We start from the raw sequence: 15,092 nt of genomic DNA, 5'->3' as shown, positions 1-15,092 counted from the left end.
TTCCTGACTTTCCCTTGGGAGATAGATTCCCAAATATTTTATACTATTGGCAGCTATTTTATTTTTATTTTTATTTTTTATTTTTTTTTAATTTTTTTTATTATATATATATATATTTTTTATAATATTATCCCTTGTATTCATTTTCCAAATACCCCCCCTCCCTTATCCCTCCCCCCGACGACAGCAATACCATACATTTTACATGTGTTACAATATAGTCTAAGTACAATACATGTGTGTGAATATCATTTTCTTGTTGCACAATAAACATTAGAATCCGAAGGTATATGCAACCTGGGCAGACAGATATTAGTGCTAACAATTTACATTCCCCTCCCAGTGTTTCTTCTCTGGGTGTATCTACCTCTGTCCATCATTGATCAACTGGAAGTGAGTTGGATCTTCTTTATGTTGAAGATTTCCACTTCCATCAGAATACATCCTCATACAGTATCGTTGTTGAAGTATACAGTGATCTTCTGGTTCTGCTCATTTCACTCAGCATCAGTTGATTTAAGTCTCTCCAACCCTCTCTGTATTCCTCCTGCTGGTCATTTCTTACTGAGCAATAATATTCCATAACTTTCATATACCACAATTTACCCAACCATTCTCCAACTGATGGACATCCATTCATCTTCCAGTTTCTAGCTACAACAAAAAGAGCTGCCACATTTTGGCACATATATGTCTCTTTCCGCTCTTTAGTATTTCTTTGGGATATAATCCCAGTAGTAGCGCTGCTGGGTCAAAGGGTATGCACAGTTTGATAACTTTTTGGGCATAATTCCAGATTGCTCTCCAGAATGGCTGGATTCTTTCACAACTCCACCAGCAATGTATTAGTGTCCCAATTTCCCCACATCCCCTCCAACATTTGTCATTATTTGTTCCTGTCATCTTAGCCAATCTGACAGGTGTGTAGTGGTATCTCAGAGTGGTCTTAATTTGCATTTCTCTGATCAGTAGTGATTTGGAACACTCTTTCATGTGAGTGGATATAGTTTCAATTTCTTCCTCTGAGAATTGTCTGTTCATATCCCTTGACCATTTATCAATTGGAGAATGGTTTGGTTTCTTATAAATTATGGTCAGTTCTCTATATATTTTGGAAATGAGACCTTTGTCAGAACCTTTGTTTTTAAAAATATTTTCCCAATTTGTTACTTCCCTTCTAATCTTGTTTGCATTAGTATTATTTGTACAGAAACTTTTTAGTTTGATGTAATCAAAATCTTCTATTTTGTGATCAATAATGATCTCTAGTTCTCCTCTGGTCATAAATTCCTTCCTCCTCCACAAGTCTGAGAGGTAGATTATCCTCTGTTCCTCTAATCTATTTATTATCTCCCTCTTTATGCCTAAATCATGGACCCATTTTGATCTTATCTTGGTATATGGTGTTAAGTGTGGATCCATATCTAATTTCTGCCATACTAATTTCCAGTTTTCCCAACAGTTTTTTCCGAATAATGAATTTTTATCCCTAATGTTGGAATCTTTGGGTTTGTCAAAGATTAGATTGCTATAGATGTACCCTTTTTTGTCCTTTGTATCTAATCTGTTCCACTGATCTACCGGTCTATTTTGTAGCCAATACCAAATGGTTTTGGTGACTGCTTTGGCAGCTATTTTAAATGGAATTTCTCTTTGTATCTCTAACTGTTGGATTTTTTTAGTGATATATAAAAATGCTGATAATTAATGTGGGTTTATTTTGTATCCTGTAACTTTGTTAAAGTTGTAGATTATTTCTAATAGCTTTTTAGTAGAAACTCTGGGGTTCTCTAAGGATGCCATCATATCATTTGCAAAGAGTGATAATTTGGTTTCCTCATTATCTACTCTAATTCCTTTAATCTCTTTTTCAACGCTTAGTGCCAAAGCTAGCATTTCTAATACAATATTGAATAGTAATGGTGATAGTGGGCAATCTTATTTCACTCCTGATCTTACTGGGAATGGTTCCAGTTTATCCTCATTACATATGATTCTACTGATGATTTTAAATAGAAGTTACTGACTATTTTAAGGAAAAGTCCATTTATTCCTATATTCTCTAGCATTTTTAACAGGAAGGGATGCTGAATTTTATCAAATGCTTTTTCTGCATCTATTGAGATAATCAAATGGTTTTTGTTAATTTGGTTATTGATATAGACAATTATAGGGTCAATTATAGTAAATGCTAATAGTTTCTCTAATATTGAACCAGCCTTGCATTCCTGGTATAAATCCTACTTGGTCATGGTGTATGGGGATAATTTTCTATAATCTTTTTGCTAATATTTTATTTAAGATTTTTGAATCAATATTCATTAGGGAGATTGGTCTATAATTTTCTTTCTCTGTTTTCAGCCTACCTGGTTTAGGTAGTACCATTTTTGTGTCATAAAAGGAATTTGATAGGAGTTCTTCATTCCTTATTTTTTGAAATAGTTTATATAACATTGGAGTTAATTGTTCTTTAAATGTTTGGTAGAATTCACATGTAAACATCTGGTCCTGGGGATTTTTCCTTAGGGAATTGATTAATAGTTTGCTCTATTTCTTTTTCTAAAATGGGACTATTTAAGCAATTTACTTCCTCCTCTGTTAATCTAGGAAGCCTACATTTTTGAACGTAGCCCATTTCACTTAAGTTATTAAATTTATTGGCATAAAATTAGGCAAAGTAACTCCTAATTATTGCTCTAATTTCCTCTTCATTGATGGAAAGTTCTCCCTTTTCATTTTTAAGACTAACAATTTGATTTTCCTCTTTAAATGCTACTCTTTCTAAGTCAAACATTATCTACTTTTTTGGTTTTGGTGGGAGAAAAATAAGGGACTTTAGCTTAAAGATGAAAAAGAATTTTTAGGGTGACTTGAAGGATATGGAGTTATAATGAGGGATAGTGTGAATCCATTTGGAAAGACTTGATAAGAAGCTGAAAAAAAGAAGAGAACTACAAATGAAAGAGAGTACTTGGGGAAAAGAAGGACCTGAAGAATAGGAGAAGGAGAAGAAAAGTACTTAAGGAGAAGTAATAAGCAAGAAAGAGGAGGAAAATAAAAACAACACATTTTTATTGTCCAACATCTCTTCTCCCTTTCTCAGCTACACTCCATAAAAAAGTGTCTATACTTGTTTCTCTCATTCTTTACTCAATAAAACTGGGCCAGAAAGTAATATGATTTTTTAGCTCATCACTTAAACAGACACTGCTTTCTCCAAAGTTGCTAGTGATCTCTTAATTGACAAACGTGGTGGCCTTTTCTCAATCTTAATATTTGTAACTCTATCTGCTACATTTGACAGTACTCACCACTATTTCCCTTCTGGCTCCTCTTTTCTTTTCTCCCTCCCTCTCCCCTCTTGCTTTACTTGTTTCCTTGTATTATACTTGTTGCTAATATTGAATAAGTCCAAAAATAGCTAGAGTTCAGTCCAGGTATTAATAATTGTAAAGACCTATTTGATAAAATTAGGATAATCTTGATGGAGAATGCATGCCACAGGAACAAGGCATTTCAACTGTACTATTTACTCTTAACAATGAATTAAGGACATACTTGACACAAATACATTAGTATATATTTCTGCTATTTACTACTCTGTTTCAAAAAGATAAACTGATACTGATGTACTGATACAATATTATAACTATTTACCATTTTCTTGATGTTGGTGAGCATCACAACTAGGTTATTTACAATTCCGTGTTGATAAGTATCTTGGTATTGATCTTTAAGGTGCATACTGAAAAGTCAAAGAATGGAATGTGCATTACCCCTGGAGGAATATAATGTCAACTGAAGGTAGCTAGTAATATTGTAATATTAGCCTAAAATGTATATTAAGTGTGGCACTCAGATTAATAACTGAAGACTGCAAAGCACATCTTCTTCCTGGCCTTTGGTATTCATTTTACACTCTTGGTTTTCACTAGACCTAGACCCCACATTTCCTTTTCCTTTCAGTGTCTAACCTTTCTTTCTCAGTAACCTTTAATGGCTCAGCAATTACTTCATACTATTTAATTGGAGATGTTTCCCAAGGTTCTATCCTGGGCTTTTTCCATCCCTGATCTATAAATCTATGAGTTCAATTATTATCTATGCAGGTAACTCCTCTAATTACCTCTCAGATATTTCAGGCTACTCTCCTCTGAGCTTTAATACTGTATTACCCAATTGCCTCTTGTTTTAAGACCAGATGTCTTAAATATGTCAACAAGTCTAAAACTAAAGTCATTATCTTCCCCCCCCCAAACCTTCCAAACTGCATTATTTTTGTTGAAAGCACTGTCATTCTTCCAGTAACTCAGATGGGTAATCTTGGTATCATTCTCAACTCCTCACTCCATTTATCAATCACTAAATCTTGTGGTATCTACCTTCATATTTTTCTCAACTTTCCCCTTTCTCTCTATTCACACAGATACTGCTTTAACTCATGTCCTCATAACTTCTTTGCTAGATTAATGAGCAGCCTCCTGAATGAGACTGATTGGATGATGTATTTTTCAGTTTTGAGTCACATGACCCTGTTCCCAGAACTGGAAGATTGGGCTTTGGACTCTGGGTCTGGGAATGACCCAAGGATGTTACATAATCTCTGGAGGGATGAACCTTGAATTAGTGAAGTTACAGGAAGTGACATGACCTATGGGAGGCAGACAACATTGGTGACCTTTGGTGAAGGATGGTTACATCCTTTTAGTCTGTCCAATGAAAAGGCTCTGGTCTTTTGCTTTTAAATCCAGACAAGCCAGAAGCTGGCCAGGTTTAGGAGCACATGGCGGGAGTTGGGATAGCTCCCAGGTGTGTCAGGGCCTTTTCCTGTAGAGATTAAATAAATGCTTGCTCTTTGTACCTGAAGATGTCTCAGATTAGTTAATTTCGGAAAGGGGCTCTTGTACTCATCTCATACAGTTTACTGGTCAATTTATTTATTATTACATTATTATTATTTATTATTACAGTTTATTGGTCAATTTGCTTCAATTTTTTCATTGTTCCAATCCAAAGTAATTTTTCTTAAACACAGATGATTTCACATGTTTCTTCTAGTCAACCAAAAGTGTTTTTCTGATGCCTTCAGAATAACATATAAACTTTCTCTGTTTAGCTTTTTAAAGGCCTACATAACCTGGTCCAATTTACCTTCTTGCACCCTGCAATCTAGGGGAATTCACATTTTTTTCCTGTTCCTTATCCAGGATATTCCATCTCCTGTATTAATACCTTTTTGTTCACATCCCGTGTGTATTTTCTTTCTACTTCCTCCTTTTATAGTCATGCTCTTTAAAATGCAACTCAGATACAATCTTCTGAATGAATAATTTTCTGAATCTCCCAACTGTCAATTTGTATTGCTGCCATAGCCAAATGATTGCTTTCTATACCCAAAGTGCAAAAGAAGAGAAGGTAAAATGGATCAAGAAATGTCTTTTCACTCTTAAGTTATCTGGTAGAGAAATATTGAAGTAAGCCAATGGGAGAGAATAGGGAACAAGGAAGAAGGGAAGAATCTAAGAAAGAGACAGAAAAGAATCCTGCATTGTGTTGAGAAGCTGGATAATTAAAGAATGGCACATGCAAGAGAAAGAACAATGAACATTTTGAGTTGATTAAGAAACAGAAGTGGGTAAAAGATGCAGACATAAATTTAGGCTTGATAAAAGGAAAAACTTATTATTTCAATCTATTCAAAAGTAGTTAATCTCTGAAGGTGGGTAGATTCCAGGCACTGAATGAAAGTCTTTAAACAGAGGCTTGAGGACCACTAATGAGAATGCTGTAGGTGGGCTTTCTTGTCACTTACTGACAGGGTGAACCCTGAAAATATCCTCATCGACTTTTGGGGTGAACTCTGAAACCCTTCTCTGACAGAGACCCACCCTTCAGGGCAGTTGAGTAGTTTCATTAAGATTAGCCCAGGACCACTTCATACTTAGCTGGGAACTTAAAGTGGTCTCATTCAGCTGGAGATCTGGATCTGATATAATTTAAGTGGTTTCATTCAACTGGAAATCTAGGCCTGGGGGCAGTGACAACACTGAAGGAATCTCATTCAATAGAAACCCCAATCTCAGAATTCTTATGAAAAGAATTTTAAACTCATACCTTTGCAGAAGTAAGAAGTAGGTATTTGCCTTGCCAAGGGACCTCTCCTTTTGGCACAGCTGCTTACCAGGACTTCTAGCCACTGTGAAGAGACCTTCCCAGTGACAACCTGTTATGATTTCTCTGCCAGGACCTCTTGCAACTTAGGAGTCCATCTTCCTGGCAAAGTTGGCTTTTCAGACAACAAGAAACTTCCTTTTTGCCAGTCAGACTTTTCGGATTTGTGAGTTATTTCATACTGAACCTGTGTCTCTGACTAAAGAGGGGATTCCCACAACCCTCTGCACTGTAACTAACCACATCATTACAATTCAAGTTTTGAGGATTCTTCCAACTCTGAGATTCTGTGATTCTGAAAATGCTAGGTAAAATGACTTTTTTTTTTAAAATAATCTTGAGTTTAATAATCTGTTAATAAAAGTATATACTAATGTTTCATCCTGGATTTAAAAATAAAAAAGATATGTTTAGATTAAACTGCTTTTCTTGAAAATATACTTTTGCTAAAATATACTTTTGGCTCCTAAACATTTTATAAATGGGCTTTTTTTTATTACTTTCTGAGCTTCTCATCCATATTTAGATAAAGTTTTTTGGACTGAGTTGCTGATGTCATTATGGATCCTTAATGTGACTTCTCTCTGAGAATCTGTTTGTTTTGAACCTACCCAGATTTTCCCTAAGAAGAGAGATTTGGCTCATGATTCTACGAAAAAAAAAAAAAAAAAAAAAAAGGAAGTAAAGGCATTCTTTCCTGTATGTGCATTTAGGCTGCAAAATTATCAATCAAAAGACAGGTTTTAACAATCCCCAAAGACACAGAGAGTGAGCTCACACTTGGACCTTGAGCAGTTGAGTTCTTTTCTGGAGGCCATCATAAAACACTTCATTATGCTAGGGTCTTCCTTTGCACAAAACTCGTAATATCAGTGAAGGAAAAGTTCCAAATTGCTTCTTAGTGAAAATAATTTACTGCCTATATCAATTCCCCTTCCCCCAACCCCGGGACCAAAAGATGATATGGTCTAAAGGCTAACTCTAAATACAAGCAAGGTTATGTATATACTTGTTTCTTCTCTTGCAGTATTATGTGCTATTTACTTTCCTCTCTCCCTCATTCTATATTTCCATATGGCATAAGCCCATTCCACTTTTGGATAACTTTAATTTATAGGATTTTTATCTCAAGTTTAAAGCTGATGTAATAGCTACTCTGTCTCCTTGATCTTTAGGAGGACCTGGGTTGGAAAAACCCTAAATCTCAATCCCTCCTAACCTTTGGGAGGCACCCCCACTCTCCTACTTGATTCCCAGGGGAAATTCCCACAATAATCCCCATCTATAATTCATTTGGAGATCTTGGCCTGGAGCATAATTACCATCCATTATTTATTAGTTTAATTCATCTGGAAATTGCTCTCTAGCCCAGGGCCATAGAAGGTAAATAAAAATCAAATCTGTGTATCCAAATTTTTGCTAATTCCTAACCAGGAACTAGCCCACTGAGGACTTAGTGTAATAAACCCATTTTGCCAAAAACTTTGCTTGGAGATTGGGATTGCAAATTCTTTAGCAAAACCGGCCTGGGACTCCGTTGCTGTTAGGATATCCTCACCCCTCAACAAATCTATCTCCCTGCAACTTCTACCCATTTCTTCTAGCTCAGCAGCAAAACAGAATAAATCTCTTTAATACATGATAGGCTATCAAATAAATGAATACAGGTATCATATCCCTCTTAAGTTTTCTCTTGACCAGATTAAAATTCACTTAATTCCTTTTGTTTTTCATAGCATAACATTACCAGATCATTTTAAGTATGAACATTCTTGATACTATTTATTTATGAGTGGAGGGAGTGTTCATTCTTTTGTATTCTCTCTCCATTCCCTATCTTTGTTTCTCTCTCTCTCTCTCTCTCTCTCTTTTTTTTTTTTAGCATCTAGCAACCCCCTCATTCTCTTCTCAAATCTTTAACCTGTACCAATATCTTTTATTTATTTCTCAAATGCCTTTAAATATGTTTGATCTTTCTTATCCTTAAAAAACTTTCATTCAACTTTATAATTCTGTCATGCTATATCTATCCTCTCTTTCTCAAACAAACTCCCAAGGGAAACAAACAAAAAAACCCAACAAAGCTGCCTAAATTCATTTGTCACCATTTTTTCTCCTCTTACTTATACTCAGATCTTTGTAATTTGGCTTCCAAATAAGGGAAACCTGTTTCTTTTCACATTATATCTTTTCATTGTTAAATCTTTTTTTTTTTTTTTCCCCTTTTCAAAAGTCTTCAGCTTTCTTGCTCTAACGCCCCGAATCTGACACTGATAACCATTTTTTTTCTTCCTGTATATTCTCTTCTCTCTTGGTTTTCTACTTCAATCTCTTTAACCATACTTTTTTGGTTCCTTTGATGATTTATTATCTATCATGAATTTTGTAGATTTAATTATCATCCCTATGCAGATACCTAGTAGAAATAATTTTTTAAATTTTTTTTTATTTTTTTCTGAGCCTGGGGTTAAGTGACTTGCCAAGCGTCACACATCTAGGAAGTGTTAAGTGTCTGAGACCAGATTTGAACTCGGGTCCTCCTGAATTCAAAGCTGAATTCAATCTACTGCGCCACCTAGCTGCCCCCTTACCTAGTAGAAATAAATACATGTAAAATACACACAAAATGAAGTGGGTTGTGGTCCTTTTAAGAAACTGTATTTCCTATTGATCTGTGATTCCTTTTAGATTCCCGGCCCCTCCTGGCTGAGGCATATCCTCCCCAGACAAGTTGTCTTTCCAAGATGCCAGAATGTTTGATTCAATTACAAATCCTGGTCAAAAAGTATGCCTTTGAATTCCAAAAGGAGATCCAGGCTTGTCCTAGCCCCCATTCTGATTTTCTTGGGCTGTCCAGCTCCCTCTGCTTGCTGTCCCAGCCCCAACTAAGACAATATAAAAGAGCCAAACTAAAACCCTCTCTTTGCAGAAGAGCCATGCTTGGGATGCCTTTTCCAGTGTTATTATCTCTTTGCCCTCACCTAATTCCCTAAACAGACTTCATGCTTCTCTGTCAGGATTTCCAACCTTACTTCCAATCCCCTTAATAAACCCTTTTTATCAATCTATGTTTTCAGGTCTGTAAATTCTTTTACAGAGGACTGACCTCTGCCCTGCCAGAAGGGAGTCCCCAAAACTCCCTATCTTGAGCCGAATTCCAAGGGGTTGCAGGGGAGCCAAACCTCTCCATTTGGTTTCCTGAACCTCGAACCTGCCACTGGACCTTATCATTTAACTCCCTGACCACCAGAAACTCTAATCCATTTTGGTTCCCTAAATCTAAATCTTATCAATACCACACACAGACATGCATAATTCAATCTTGAGATTCAATTTCACATAAACAGATATCTTGGAGACATATCAAACTTAGTATGTCTAAATATAGAATCTTTTCCATACTTAATTCCTCCTCTAGTCTGAACTTCCCTCTTTCTGTCATTCTTTCAGTCCTCCAAGCTTGTAATCTCAGTATTTTGAGTTTCCTTTTTTCCACATATCCAATTAATAGCCAAATATTGCTATGTCTCCGATCTACTAATAAAGCTATAATCAGATTCCACTTATAAGCTACCACCTTTGTTAGTCTTTATCATTTCTCATCTAGATTAACACAAAATTCTCTTAAATGGGTCCTTGCCTCAAGTTTCTCCCTACAACAATCAAATCTTAGATGAGGCAATAAATAGAATACTGAGCCTGAAGTCAGGAAAATTTGAATTCAAATCTAGTCTCAGATACTGTGCAACTCTGGACAAATCATTTAATCTCTGTTTCCTCAACTGTAAAATGGGGATGATAACAGAATATTTTTTATGAGGTTGTTGTGAGGTCCAAATGAGATAAAATTTGTAAAACATTTAGCATGATGAATAAGCACATAGTAGGTGCTTATATAAATGCTTATAGTCTTCCTTTCTTTTCCCTTCTCAACTTCATTGCTGCCCAAGTTCTGACTATGTCAATATCCTACTCATTCAACTCCTCTATTGGTTCTCTGTTATCTGTAGCATAAAATAGAAACTTTCCTTATGACCTTCCAGGCTTATTGTATATTACTTCCTCAAATTCCTGACAATTTCTATATTCCTTACACATGACACCTTATTACTTTGCAGTGGCTTCCTGCCAGATTTAGAATGGACTCTTTCCTCATTGCTAGTTCACAGCTTTCTTCAAGACATAATTAAAATAATGCATTTTCTGTGAAATCTTTATTGAACTTAGCTTCTGTCATTTTTCCTCTCAAATTACCATGTATTTAATTATTTTGAATTTCCTTGACTTGCTTGTTAAAATGTACTATTTGTATTTCCTGCACGAGGCCTGGTATATAGCAAGAACTTAATCAATGATTATTGACTTATTGATTGACTGCTTTCTTCAAAATCTAAGATGCATATCACACTATACATTGTTTTTCTCTCTTTAAATTCTAAGTGAAGTTTTCACTTCTCCTCAAGTTCCCTGTCTTTTCTACTCTATCAACTAAATCCTTTGTCAATAAATAGGGTTCAGAGCTGCAGTTCTGCAATAACAGAAAAACAATAGATTGTTTTTTCTACCTATTGAAGGGTAATTCTCTGTGCTATTACTCACATATTTACATTGCTTAATTATTCCAATGAAAATGTGAGAGTATCCCCCTTTTTTTTTTTTTTTTTTTTTTTACCAAAGAAAGGTTCTTAGATAAAATTGTCAATCTCTGCTTTCCCCACAAATTTAAAGAATACTCACATTCTTCTGATATAGTATAAATTTATTTTCTTTCTAATACCTCTCTTGATACTTAGGAAAGAAATCTTCTAATCTGAATTATCACAGACCAAGTTTAATGGTTAGATAAGAGTTTATTTTCTGTTGTTTTTTTTTTTTTTTTTTAGTGCTTTTCTTGGGGAGCTAGCATTATTCTTACATATAATTCAATTGTTACTATAACTTCTGTAGTCAAATGGTTAGGCCAATTTTTCCCTTTTCTTCCCAAACCAAAGGAGTAAGTTATATTCACCTGCAAGTGATTCCTAGTGTCTGGTGAGCGCTCATTATCCAGACTGTTAGCTCGTTCATTCTGTGGCCTCACAGGCTGTCTTTCTTTTAGTGAAGTGCTTCTACCCCGCCGACCAGTCTGCTTTCCTTCTGACCTGAAGAGCCAATAAAGGAGAAGTTTTTTTGGGGAAAATTGTTTAATTATAAGAAGCAGATTGTTCAGAGATTGCAGTGAGATAACATTGATATGTTGAAATACACCCATTAATCATCAAACCCTTGCTCATTAGTGATTGGTTAGAGTTTTAATGTAGAAAAAACAAGACCTTACAAAGTTGATCAACTTATTAAAAAAGCCTTCCTTTGTTTTTGCCCCAAATCATCTTCCCCACAGGAATGCTTTAAGAAGCTGAATGAAAAACAGAGAAATATTTTACTGCCAGAGAAATATTTTACTAGCTCTACAAAAGAAGAATCGATGAAGAAAGAAATGTTAATAAAACTACTACTATAATTCCATCTACAATGTAATAAAAAGGCAACCTGCTTATTATCATATGTAATTTATGATGAAAATTTTCATAGATATCCTGACAGGTAACAATTAAAAGGAAAAAAATAAGAAAATATCAGGTACTTTAACCTTAGGTTACTTTAAGTTGGTTAAATATAAAAATGTATTTAAATTCAAAGTATTTGAATGAAAAGACATTTAATCAAAGATAGATATAGGACCTTAAAAAGCTTCCCAGAAAAAGGTGAGATAAGCTTATCAGACGGTAGTTTTTGAAAGCACACTTAGACTATCTGTAATTTTGTCAGTGCAAGTATTCCCCTCCCCAATGCACACAGTAACCCCCAGTATAACTTTGTATAAGACCTTTGGTAGTTGCTGTAGCTAAATAATCACTATTCTGATCAATTTCATCAACCTGGTGATGGAACTTTTCTCAATTAACCTGGTCCTTATGCAACATACCTTTTATCTCTGCAAAGCTTTTCCCACTTGGGAAAATCTGTTAGGAGTTTAATCTCTATGGACATCATTTTTAAGACTCCCAGGGTCACTTCCATATTATTGTAAGGCTTTATTAGAAGAAAATGTCCATATAAATTATAAATATTAGATAGAAATGGTGCTAATTAATTTTAATGGGTAAAAATTCACTCATATGTATGTACATGGGGGTATACAATGCACATATAAACATGTAATAATAACTAGTGAAATTAATTTGTTTAAACTGCTGAAATTCCAAAACATTTGCTTAAAAAATTGCTGGTTATAATAGGACTACAGAGAGTATTTTTATCAAAGATAAAGAAAATATTTAAAGACATAAATCTATAAAGGAAAATAATTACTTCTTGATGATGATGATGATGATAATAATAATAATAATAATAATATTCTCCAAGGAATTAGAGCAAAGATCAGTGTTTTTTAAAAATATTTTTCAGGGATTACCATTAAATATTTAAATATTTTATTTAAAATTTTAAGACAATGCCAGATTTTTTCATATAGGGGCAGTTAGGTGGCTGCCTCCTGAAGTCAGGAAGACCCGAACTCAAATCTGACCTCAAACACTTAACACTTCCTAGCTGTGTAACCCTGGAAAGTCACTTTAACCTTGATTGCTTCAGCCAGGAAAAAAAAAAATCTATGATAGAACCATTATGGTTTCTCCCTCAATCCATGAAAACAACTTAACAGATAGTACTCAGAAGTAGTTATATGGCTGAAAAATTTGTCAACTTATGGCCAATATGGGGAAAAACTTCTACAAACTTTAAAAGGCTAATGCTTTTCTATAAGCAGCTGTAAGAAGATATTTCTCAGAAAAGTATAAAGCCTGTTGCTGTGTCCATATTTTAAGCCTTTTTATCTTGACAGGACTTGACAGAGCTTGTGCTTTACTGGTATAGCTTTGATGAAGAACAAAGAGTTATTTTTATACTATGATATGAAATAATTTTAGTGAAAGCACTAACAAAGTAATTTTCTTATAACTGATAATTAGTAAATACCTTCTCCTTAAAAGAAGAATGTGTCTTCTAATTCTGGTAATATTGTTATTAATATTAACATTTATATTTGAGCTTTATTGTTACTTCCATATGATGACTTTATTTACACTTTTATAGTCATGTTTTGGGGATCTCTTTTTCTTAATACATATTCAGATACCATAATTTGCTTGAATTCAGTTTTTTTTGTTTTGTTATCACACAGAATCTTAATATGAATATTTGAGTATATATTGATTGCTTTTCTTGTTAATTAGTTCTGTTAATAACATCACAGTTTCATTAAGAAAGTTCTGGAACTCAAAATGGAAAGAACATTATTAATTTTTTTGGGGTCCAATTTCAACTTGTTTATAAAGGTTCAGACAAATCACATATTCTAAGACAATAAGCTAGCATTTTTCTGTCTTCTTGTAGACTTTAATACAATTAGTTTCCTTCTCTTCACTCCTCTATTTAGTAGTATTTTATTTTTTCCTAATATACATATAGTTTACAGCATTCAGATTTTTGAGTTCCAAATTCTTTTTTTCTTCCCTTCTTCTCCTCCACAAGATGGCAAACAATCTGAAAAGATTATATATGTACATTCATATTAAACATATTTCCCCATTAGTCATGTAAAAGAATAAGAACAAAAGGAGAAATCCACATGAAAGAAAAAACCAAACAAATAAAAATAGTGAAAATAGTATGCATCCACCTGCATTTAGAGACCTTAGTTCTTTCTCTGGAAGTGAATAGCATTTTTAAATTTTATCATGAGTTGGAATTTTCTTAGGTCACTGCATTGTTGAGCAAAGCTAAGTCAATTAAAGTTGATTATATCATTTTTCTTCCACAATTTCATTTAAAAACTGCCTGTTCATATCCTTTGACCATTTATCAATTACTTGTATTATTATAAATTTGACTCAATTCTTTACATAGCTGAGAAATGAAGCCTTTATCAGAAACATTTGCTATTAAAATTGTTTCCCAGCCTTTTGCTTTCCTTCTTACTTGAACTGGTTTTGTTTCTACAAAAACTTTTTAGCTTAATATAATCAAATTATCCATTTTGTATTTTATAACGTTCTCTATCTCTTGCTTGGTCATAAATTCTTCCTTCTTCAAAGATTTGATGGGTAAACTATTTCTTGTTCTACTTTGCTTATGGTCTCACCCTTTGTATCTAAATCATGTACCCATTTGGACCTTATCTTGGCATACAGTGTGAGATGTTGGGTTTATACCTAGTTTGTGTCCTCTTGTTTTCCAGATTTCCCAGCAGTTATTATTAAATAATAAGTTCTTATCCCAGAAGCTGGAGTCTTTGTTGTAGCAAACAGTAATTATTAGTCACTGATTTCTGTGTCTTGTATACCTAACTTATTCCATATTTCTTAGCCAGTATCAAGTAGTTTAGATGATTGCTACTTAAGTTTTAGATCTGATATGGCTTATCTATCTTCCTTTGCATTTTTTCTATTAATTCCCTTGATATTCCTGATCTTTTGTTCTTTCAGATAAATTTTATTTTTTTTCCAGCTCTACAAAATATTTTTTGGCAATTTGGTATGGGACTAAAAAAATAATTTAACTAGAATTGTAATTTTTATTATATTGGGTTGGTCATGAGCAACTGATATTTTTCCAATTATTTAGAACTAGCTTTATTTGTATGAAAAGCATTCATATTGTTTTCATAAATAATTCCTGGATATATCTTGGGAGATAAGACTCCCAAATATTTTATACTGTCTACAAATATTTTAAATGGAGTTTCTCTTTCTATCTTCTGTTGCTGAGTTTTGTCAGTAATATAGAAAAATGTTAATGTTTTCTGTGGATTAATTTTATATTCTGCAACTCTGCTAAATTTGTTAATTATTTCAGGTAGTTTTTGTTGTTGTTGTTGATTC

At 33.9% G+C, this 15,092-nt stretch overlaps 1 protein-coding gene across 10 annotated transcripts in view; it reads right to left on the bottom strand.

Annotated features, from left to right (window-relative positions):
• The window catches only part of LOC141556459 (metastasis-associated protein MTA1), a 610,678-nt gene that overhangs the window by 394,483 nt on the left and 201,103 nt on the right, over nt 1-15,092 (bottom strand). For all 10 annotated transcript variants that reach the window (XM_074290610.1, XM_074290601.1, XM_074290609.1 and 7 more), the window contains one exon: nt 11,180-11,312. In XM_074290610.1, the coding sequence (XP_074146711.1) occupies nt 11,180-11,312 (133 nt within the window). The remainder of the gene's footprint in view (nt 1-11,179; nt 11,313-15,092) is intronic.

This window comes from Sminthopsis crassicaudata, chromosome 2, assembly GCF_048593235.1.
Source record: "Sminthopsis crassicaudata isolate SCR6 chromosome 2, ASM4859323v1, whole genome shotgun sequence".
In the NCBI taxonomy this organism is placed as follows: domain Eukaryota; kingdom Metazoa; phylum Chordata; class Mammalia; order Dasyuromorphia; family Dasyuridae; genus Sminthopsis; species Sminthopsis crassicaudata.
Note: the sequence above shows the minus strand (reverse complement) of the source record. Positions and strands in the feature narration are given on the sequence as shown.